Source organism: Oryx dammah, unplaced genomic scaffold, assembly GCF_014754425.2.
Source record: "Oryx dammah isolate SB20612 unplaced genomic scaffold, SCBI_Odam_1.1 HiC_scaffold_17, whole genome shotgun sequence".
Lineage (NCBI taxonomy): Eukaryota > Metazoa > Chordata > Mammalia > Artiodactyla > Bovidae > Oryx > Oryx dammah.
The window spans coordinates 869,886-880,912 of record NW_024070201.1 but is presented as its reverse complement, the minus strand read 5'-3'; the positions used below and the strand labels follow the sequence as shown (position 1 = coordinate 880,912).

The window sequence follows — 11,027 nt, the reverse complement described above, 5'->3', positions numbered from 1 at the left end:
CCCATAAATGCATTTGCATGATCTTGCTCTTCTCTACCCATCTGTGTGTCCTTTTTTTTTTTTCTTACTTTGTTGCAATGGCTGGAGTCTTATAATGTAGAACAGAATTTGGAAAGGAGAGACTTGTTTCCAATCATGAGAGAGAATTCATCATTAAGTATGAGGGTGGCTATAGTTTTTACACCAAAGCCTTTTTTTATCAGGTTGAATAAACACTTTTCCTTTCCTTATTTAGTAATAACTACCTTGTGGGATATTTATTCATAAATATTTTCATTCATAAATACAAATAGAAGTGCATTAATTTGTATTCATCTATTGAAATGATTGCAAAAAGTTAGTCACAACTTAGCAACTAAACAACTGAAATAATGTTATTATCCTCTTTTATTCTGTTAATTTAGTGAATATAATTGATTATGTTTTTCACTTCAAATAATATTTTATTCCTGGTATAACCTACATATGATCATGGTGAATTATTATTAAATAACTTAGCATATTTCATTTACTTTAATTTGTTTAATACCAAAGTTAATAGAAGGAAACAAATCATAAAGATCAGAGGAAAAAAAAAATAAATGAAAAGTAAATGAACAAAACAATAGCGAGGACCAACATGTTATCACTATTTTACATTCCCATCAACAGTGCTTCTAGCTTTCATTTTGTTGATAGTGTCCCTTGACGCACAAGAGTTTTTAATTTTAATCAAATCTAATTCTTCTATTTTTCTTGTGCTATTTGTGGCTTATCCAAGGTTATGAATATTTCTCCCTATCAAGAATTTTATATTTTTAGATGTGCATCTGATCCTTGATCTCTTTTGAGTTAGTATCCATTTATGGTGTGAGGTAGGGTTCCAAATTCAATTTTTTTTTTTCATTTTGATACAAAAGTTTTTCAGTACTACGTGTATATATACTATTCAATGCCTATGGAATGGTGTTGGCAACCTTATGAAAAAACAATTGTCAATAGATATAAGGGTTATTTCTGGACCTTTATTTCTATTCTTTTGATCTTTGTTGTCTCATTTGAATACATTGTTTTAATTACTGTAGCTTGTAGTAAGTTCAGCAAGAAGTGTGAGTCCTCCCAATATGTTCTTAATAAAGAACATTTCAAAACTATTTCAAGACTTTTTAGCTATTTAAGGTTTCTTGGAGTGCCTTATGAATTTTAGGATCAATGTTTTCTTTCTGGAAAAAAAAAGAATACTACTAGTATCTAGATGGAAATTATATTGAGTCTACAGATCACTGTGAGGAATTATGTTATCTTAATTATACTAATTGTTAATCCATGAATGTGAGATATGTTTCTATTTATAAGACTTTTAAATTTTCCTTAGGGTAACCTTTTATAGGTTTCAACAGCTATAAAAGGGGAATGGCAGATGGAGAAACCTTCTCTCTGAAAGTAACTATTGCTTCCCCAAGAACTCTTTCCTTGGGAACAAGGAAATGACTTAACGTACCTGATCAGTACCCGGGCTCTGGTCACTGAAAACCATAAGATCCATCAATGAACCCTTCCTCCACACATACAGGGTCTTTTGATTAAATTTCTAAGCACTGTCACCATTATTTTTTTTTGTTGTTCCCAAATCATTTAACTGTTTTTGATGTTTTGCTTTCAATAATTGTTCGTAGTACGAACCCCCAAATTATAATTTCCATAATACATTTGTGATACAGCATGTATACAAATAACTTTTCTACAGTTATTCCATAAATCTTAAAGATAGGAACACCACCATGTTTTACTTACAGTTGTTTCTTTTCTTCCAACAGCTGAAAAAAAAATTATTGTATTTAAACTTTCTTGAAAGTGCCTTTTTTTAAATTACAATTTGTTATTTTTCAAGCTGATTCTTACTCCTCATGCAATATATTATCCTTATTCTCTCAATTCTTTCAAACAACCTGCTTATGACTGAATTCAGGTGTAATGATTGAATCTATCTTGAAAGGTTTTACTTTGGAAGTTTTAGGCCCATTGCAAGTGGTCTGTTGGTGCAATGAAAGTGTTAATCACTCAGTTGTGTCCAACTCTTTGCAACCCCATGGACTGTAGGCCACCAGACTCCTGTGGCACTTTATACTCTCCTTAATCTGACCTGTTCCTTGTGCTAAGATTTTTACCCCATGTGCCTCAAACAGTTGCTTACATATTATAAACAACTGACCTTAGAATTTTGGGGTTTTGACCAAATTGGTTTTGCCCAATTTTCTAAACACATTCTTTCCATGTTCCTAACATCCATCCAAATCATTGGTCAAAATCCATGAATCAATACATATTGCACATCTGACATGTATTTTTCCAATCAAGGTGAAAAACCAGATGTAGTGCCTGAACTTGTACTAATTGGGAGGATTTCCATCTCTACTGACCTTCAAGGATTTTTTTTTTTTTTTAAAGAATGAATGGGGCTATTAGTTCTGCAGCTGTCTGCTTTGGGGTGATGCCTGCTTATCATTGTAGAACTCTTGGCATAAAAGTCACAAAACTCCCCTTCCTCTGTCCACTGATCAAAGTCATATACGTGCACATGTGCAGTCACTTCAAAAGTGCCTGACTCTTTGCAATCCCATGGACCACTGTTATATTTCTTGAGCTCAAAAAATATTTGTTGTTTAATGAATGAAGGACAAAAGAAATGAATGGAAAATATTTTCACTGAAATTGTTTTCTGTATAGACAGAGTTACATATTTTAAAAACAGTTTTTCATTAAAAAAGTAATAAAAATTTAGAAATGAAAATTAATAACAGAAAAATACAACATGTACATGGGATGGATGTGTGCACACTGCTGTATATAAAATCGATAACAAACAGGGATCTACTGAATAGCACATGTAACTCTGCTCAATGTTATATGGCAGCCTGGATGGGAAGGGATTTGGGGAAAGAATTAATACATGTATATGTATTGCTGTTAAGTCCCTTTGCTATTCACCTAAAACTATCACAACATTGTTAACTGACTATACTCTAATACAAAATTAAAAGTTTAAAAATTAAAAAAATTAATTTGAAAAAGAAAAATATAATAAATCAAATGATATTCATAAACTAATAAATTCTAAGAGCAGAGACGATATCAATGTAAAAGATGTTTTTTATGTGATAACATACTTTCAATTTTTTTCTTACATAAGCAGGACTAAAACAACTTGAAAATTAATAACAGAAATATTTTGTGGCTTCCAAAACAGACATAACTAGAATTCTTCCTAGATTCTGAAAAAGATGAGAAAAAAATTCCTATTCTCCAATACTACTTTCTTTTTCGCTATATTTTACTGAATATATTCATTTTCCTTTCTAATAATGTTTATCTGTTCAACATTTATCATAAACCAAAATTGTGCTATTTGCAGAAATTATTGCTAGGAAGTCTGCAAGTATTTCATGGAGTAGGACTGTTTAGAGAATACATTGAAATTACTGTCTGGAATTAAAATATTCTTTTATTTAAATCATCCTCTTTTCTGATGGTTTATAAACCTAAGTTGCTGACATGAAAATACATATATATATATATATATATATTTTGGTTTTTGCTTTTTTTATGCATCACAGTTTTTATTTTTAATGTTTCTTAATGCTAAAAAGATATTTGGATATGGTGTAATATTGTTACTTATGCATTAGAGTTTTTTTTAAAATTTATATTTTTACTTTATTTTCCTTTACAATAATATATTGGTTTTGCCATACATGGACACAAATCCACCACAGATGTACATGAATTCCCAAACATGAAGCCCCCTCCCACCTCCCACCCCACACCATCCCTCTGGATCATCCCCGTGCACCAGCCCCAAGCATCCTGTATCCTGCATCAAACATAGACTGGCGATTCGTTTCTTACATGATATTATACATGTTTCAATGCCATTCTCCCAAATCATCCCACCCTCTCCCTCTCCCACAGAGTCCAAAAGTCCACTCTACACATCTGTGTCTCTTTTGCTGTCTCGCATACAGGGTTATCATTACCATCTTTCCAAATTCCATATGTATGTGTTAGTATACTGTATTGGTGTTTTTCTTTCTGGCTTACTTCACTCTGTATAATCGGCTCCAGTTTCATCCATCTCATTAGAACTGATTCACATGTATTCTTTTTAATGGCTGAGTAATACTCCATTGTGTATATGTACCACAGCTTTCTTATCCATTCATCTGCTGATGAACATCTAGGTTGTTTCCATGTCCTGGCTATTAGATATTGAGCCTCTTTTCATGTGTTTGTTAGCCATCTGTATGTCTTCTTTGGAGAAATGTCTACTTAGTTCTTTGGCCCATTTTTTGATTGGGTCATTTATTTTTATGGAATTGAGCTGCATAAGTTGCTTGTATATTTTTGAGATTAGTTGTTTGTCAGTTGCTTCATTTGCTATTATTTTCTCCCATTCAGAATGCTGTCTTTTCACCTTGCTTATAGTTTCCTTTGTTGTGCAGAAGCTTTTAATTTTAATTAGATCCCATTTATTTTTGCTCTTATTTCCAGTATTCTGGGAGGTGGATCATAGAGGATCCTGCTGTGATTTATGTCAGAGAGTGTTTTGCCTATATTCTCCTCTAGGAATTTTATAGTTTCTCGTCTCATGTTTAGATCTTAATCCATTTTGAGTTTATTTCTGTGTGTGCATTAGAGTTTAAATTACCCATTCATTTTGTATTTCAAAAGTAGTTACATAACACGGAGTTATAATCAACATATTACTACCCACTATGATATATAAAAAATGAACAGAGTTAAGTGAAAATATGTGATTTAGTTATATATATGAATATATGCATTTAATACAAGACAGTACATATTCTAGTATATAGACCCAATTAAATATATAAAATATAACAAATATATATTTGCATATATATAGAGAGATAGATAGATAGTCCAGGATTGCTGTTGTCTCAGTAAATGGTAACAGTATAACTATATTACCTTACTATTATACTGCATTGCCTGACAGTATATCACAGCAGTGAAGAACATGGAATAAGAGGAAGTTATACTCTGATTACTGGATCTTAAATTGTTTTGTTTTGAATCATTCTCTTTTATGTTTATTACTCCCCTGTTAAAATGGGAATAAAAAGAATACCTACCTCTTTGTGTTTTTATAGAAATGACTGCTAAATGTCAATGGATTATCTATTTTATTTCATTTTACTTGGAATGTATATACAGTGATTAAACTAGTAAAATTAGTTTCTGATTTTGCAGAACATTTTAAATGATATGAGTTGTTCTCTGCTAGGTCATTCTATCATTTCTTGCATTACTTTCTTCTCCCCTTTTTGCAGAAGCAATGATTTCTGTTGGTTATTATTTTCTTTATCTTATTGATATTCTTAATTGATTATGTGTGTTCACCAATAATGTCTTTTTGACGTTTGCATCAGTTGAATGAACATTGGAACACAAGCACATTTTATTGATCACATGAAATCACTTTTCTACTACACAATTTCCTAATGGCATTTTTCATCTGGTCATTTCTCAAGGTATAGATTAAGGGATTTAACATGGGAGTTATCATGGTGTAGAATACAGCAACTGCTTTATCAATAGGTAAAGTAACTGCTGGTCTCATGTAAGTAAATATGCTTGGCACAAAGAACAAGAGGATTGCTGTAATGTGGGAGATCAAGGTGGAGAGGGCTTTTTGCCTGGCCTCCAAGCTCTGCCTCCTTAAAGAGAGCAGAATGACTGTATAGGAGCCAACCAAGAGAAGGAAGATTAACAGACAGATAAACCCACTGTTGGCAGCAACAAAGAGTCCTAGAATGTGGGTATCAGCGCAGACAAGTTCGAGCAAAGGGTTCAGATCACACATAAAGTGGTCTATGACATTAGGGCCACAGAAGGGTAACCTGAAGATGAAGAGGATCTGAATGGTTGCATGAAGAAAGCCTCCTGCCCATGCCACTCCCACTAGCAACCAACACACCTGCCAGTTCATGATGGTCGTGTAGTGCAAGGGCTTGCAGATGGCCACGTAGCGGTCATAGGCCATTGCAGTCAGCAGGATGACATCAGCACCTGCAAATAAATGCTCTCCAAAAATCTGGCACATGCATTCAACGAAAGAGCTGGTTTTCTTCTTATGGAGTGAATCTACAATCAGTTTAGGGGTATTGACACAGGAATAGCAGACATCAATAAAAGAGAGATGAGCCAGGAAAAAGTACATGGGAGACCCCAATAATGGGCTGGTAGTGATGGTGACCATAGTGAGCACATTTCCTACCACAGAGACAATGTAGACAACCAAAAAGACTATGAATATGACTTTCTGCATCTTTGGATTCTGTGTCAGCCCCAGTAGAATGAACTCTGTCACGTTGTTCCTGTTCTCCATGTATCTCATGTTATTGTTAGCCACATAACCTGGGGGAGGGGGGAGCGAAAGATATTGTTTTAGTTCAACCTTGAATTCATTAAACATATCTGCCTAATAAATCTACATGCGTAGATTCTTATGACATTTTTTTGTGATAAAAGATAATGTTTCAATCTGCTGAATATTGCTTATATATGACTGTAAGAATCTAAGAATATGAATGTAGTGAAAAAGAGGGTTTTGAGAGAGAATCTTGTATGTAGATATAGTAAAGATTTTTGTGGACTAGGATGGAGTGAGCTGAATTTCACTAAGGGGATGGAAGCCAGATATAAGCCTGTTATGAGACTAGTTAATATTAACTTTGTCAATGCACTGGTAATAGAACAATAGTGAAATCCCAGGGCTTCTGTAATACAGTTGCTAAATCAATTACCTAAATCCAATAACTTTGTAGTAGCTAATAAAATTGTATAATGACTGATTTCCATGGGTACTACATTAAAACAAACAGTAAATGGTATTTTTTTTCTCAATTTGGCACATGATCTCAGAGCCTAAAGCTAGCAGTAATATTAATGATAATATTGTGGGAGTGCAAGCATACTCAATCATGTCTGACTCTTTGCAAACCCAAGAACTATAGTCCCCAGGCTCCTCTGTCCATGGGATTTCCCAGGCAAGAATACTGGAGTGGGTTGCCATTTCCTTCTATGGGGAATCTACCTGATTCAGGGATTGAACCCACGTATCCTGCATGTCGTGCATTGGCAGGCAGATTCTTTACCATGGCACCACCTGGAAAGCCAGACCTCAATTTAAATCAACAATACATCAATAAAACTGTTTTTTAGAAAATTTAATGAAAACTTACTATGTGCTAAAATTTTTTCTCAGACATTTGGTTATTTAACCCTTGTTATAAACCTGTCAGATGATTAGTGCCATCATTTTTATACTTATTTTATGCATCAGGACATAAAAGAATAGAGAAGATAAAGATCCTGCCCCAAATCAAGGAACTAATGAAAGGCAGATCTAAGATTATTTCAGATTATACTTCTCATCTCTCTTTTTTTTTTTACTGCAAATTCTTAAAACACATACTTTATATTAGCCTAAAGTATACAATGTTGAGTTAGCAAACTCCTTTTGACATGACTACAATAATTATAATTGCTTAAATAGTATTTCAGAGGTAAATATATACCACGCAGTTTCATTGACAATGAAAATACACATACATACAGACCTAGACACGTGTATGCACAATATAACACACTGGAATTCCAAATGTTATTGACTATGTGGTACTGCTTTCACTGAAAGTCAGATTAGATTTTTTTTCCCTCTCCTTCACCTCATTTTCTTCTTCCCTTAATTTCCTTACAAATCATACACAGACTGTTCTGTAAAATGCTGAAATGATGATCCCAGTGGTGGAATACATTGGTTTGAGAATCAAAGAGACAATATCAGAATCTCACTTTTCCCCACTTAAAACTCGATCTGGGGTATATTTCCTGACACCTTACATTCTTGTTTCCCCTGGTATCAAGTGAGGACAATATGTCCACCTCACAGGCTGTTATGAGAATTAATTGAGGAAAAAAATATGAACATATCCATCACACTGCTGTGAAAACACAAAAGACCTTCACTTATTTTTATGACTTTTTATGAACCCAGAAGGTACGAAGATTTGACATTTTGAGTAATAAAACAAAGAAACATATTTAACCATGCAAAAAATTGAGGAAGAAACATCTAAAATGTTATTTTTTTTAAGAAGCCACAGGGACTACTCATACTATTCATAGCAGTTAATCTTTGAAAGAATTATCCATGTGTTTGCTTGAAATAAAAAGAGGATGACTTTTATCTTTTAAGACATTTGTGGCTTTTTGAGTGTGAAGTGTATTGTTTTGTTTTCATTCTCATTATTAATTTAAATTATCAAAAGAGGTGTGTCCTGGCAAAGCAGAATATCTAGGGATGGAGAGTTGGCTCCCTTAAATTTCTCAATCTCTATGAGCCTTCAGCTTTTCATCTATCAAACTGGGTTAGACATATTAACTAACTGTCTTTTGAAGGAAAGGGTGAAGATGTAATGGTCTGTGGCTATATTTGAAAACTGTTATATATATATATATATAGTAATTGTTGTTAATAAGCATTTAATAAACTTACCTTCTGATCTTTAGGAGATATTAGTGATCTCTGAGGGTGTTCAGAAGTAATTCCATTTTAAATTGACTTCCACATGGGCTAAGTAACTTTCAGTTTGAAACATATGACATACTCATAAAGACACTAGTTAGATTATGGAGTGTCACAGTAGACATGCCATTGTTTTTGTAAATCTGAATCTTTTCTTCTAGATGAAAGACCTACAAAGTTTTCACAGACAACCTGGGAATTGAATTTATAATGGATTAATTTTGATTATGCAGAAATCATCTTCTATAAAATGGTTGTAGTCCCAGACACAAGAAGAAGAAAGAGTGGTGGAAATACATAAAAGTGAATCTTTCCAAACTTGATGAATCTTGTTCTGGAGATGTAAACAATAAAAAAGAATTTTCACCTGCAATGCCTGTATATTTAAACAGGTTTCCACAAACGTTCAAGGACTTCCTCTTATAGATGTTATTATCTCTCCTTGGAATTAATTATCTCCTTTGATGGAAAGGCTTTGTCTCAGAGGCAGGTATTCTGAAGAGACATGCTTGAGAAACACCCATTCTGGGTGGGGAATTTTATTCTCTGCACTTGCAACAAAAATATGTGAGTCCTTTTTCTCTATCTGAACCTGGGTTCTAAGAAAATTGAATGTCATGTGAATACCAATGACGACATCATTCCAGCATCATTCCAGTTAACTTAAGGATACATCTCAGACAGAAAACTTTATCTTTTTATCAGCATTAAAACTTTTCTCAAAACTGCATATTGATTACTTGAGAGTTAGATCAGTGAGGGTATAAAATTATTGGTGTTTTTTTCAGAGTAACTAAATTCCAAACCAATTTTTCACATTCATCAGAGGGCTATGGATGTAAATATAAAATCTAGTAGGATACAGATAATTTATTTCTGGGAACCATGTGATGGTCAGGAAGGATCACTGCTGCTGCTGCTGCTGCTGCTGCTAAGTTGCTTCAGTAGTGTCCGACTCTGTGCGACCCCATTGACGGCAGCCCACCAGGATCCCCCATCCCTGGGATTCTCCAGGAAAGAACACTGGAGTGGGTTGCCATTTCCTTCTCCAATGCATGAAAGTGGAAAGTGAAAATTGAAAGTGAAGTCGCTTAGTCATGTCTGACTCTTAGCGACCCCATGGACTGCAGCCTACAAGGCTCCTCTGTCCATGGGATTTTCCAGACAAGAGTACTGGAATGGGTTGCCATTGCCTTCTCCAGAAAGGATCACTAGACAACATTAAACATATGGAGAGATATATAAAGCACAAAAAGTTTGAAAATTTTAGTTGGTCAGTCCGGTCTGACTCTGCAAGTCCATGGGCTGTAACCCGCCAGGCTCTCTGTCCATGGAATATTCGAGACAAGAATACTGTAGTGGATTGTCATTTCCTTCTCCTGGGGATCTTCCTAAAACCGGGATTGAACTTGGGTTTCCTGCATTTCAAAAGGATTCTTCACCTTCTGAAGCCACAATGGAAGTTATCGAAAGGAGGCTTAAATCAAACACAAGTATTGTTCTTAATTCAGTTCATTTCAGTCGCTCAGTCGTGTCCAACTATTTGCGACCCCATGAACTGCAGCACGCCAGGCCTCCCTGTTCATCACCAACACAGGAAGATCACCTAAACTCTTGTCCATTGAGTCGATGATGCCATCCAGTCATCTCATCCTCGGTCGTCCCCTTCTCCTCCTGTCCCCAATGCCTCCCAGCATCACAGTCTTTTCCAATGAGTCAACTCATCGCATGAGGTGGCCAAAGTATTGCAGTTTCTGCTTTAGCATCAGTCCTTCCAAAGAGCACCCTGGACTGATCTCCTTTAGAATGGACTCGTTGGATCTCCTTGCAGTCAAAGGGAGTCTCAAGAGTCTTCTCCAACACCACAGTTCAAAAGCATCAATTTTTCAGTGCTCAGATTTCTTCACAGTCCAACTGTCACAATTATACATGACCACTGGAAAAACCATAGCCTTGACTAGACAGACCTTTGTTGGCAAAGTAATGTCTCTGCTTTGAATATGTTATCTAGGTTGGTCATAACTTTCCATCCAAGGAGTAAGTGTCTTTTAATTTCATGGCTGAAGTCACCATCTGCAGTGATTTTGGAGCCCCCCAAAATAAAGTCTGACACTGTTTCCACTGTTTACCCATCTATTTCCCATGAAGTGACGGGACCAGATGCCATGATCTTTGTTTTCTGAATGTTGAGCTTTAAGTAAAAATTTTCACTATCCTCTTTCACTTTCAACAAGAGGTTTTTTAGTTCCTCTTCACTTTCTGCCATAAGGGTGGTGTCATCTGCATATCTGAGGTTATTGATATTTCTCTCAGCAATTGATTCCAGCTTGTTCTTCTTCCAGCCCAGAGTTTCTCATGATGTACTCTACATATAAGTTCAATAGCAGGGTGACAATATACAGCCTTAATGTACTCCTTTTCCTATTTGTAACCAGTC

At 34.9% G+C, this 11,027-nt stretch overlaps 1 protein-coding gene across 1 annotated transcript; it reads right to left on the bottom strand.

The window, feature by feature from the left end:
- Positions 1 to 5,458: 5,458 nt before the first annotated feature.
- On the bottom strand, positions 5,459 to 6,397 carry LOC120876122 (olfactory receptor 4C46-like). Its single transcript, XM_040257809.1, has one exon. It carries the CDS (start codon positions 6,395 to 6,397, stop codon positions 5,459 to 5,461), a length of 939 nt encoding a protein of 312 aa, XP_040113743.1.
- Between the last annotated feature and the right edge of the window lie 4,630 nt (positions 6,398 to 11,027).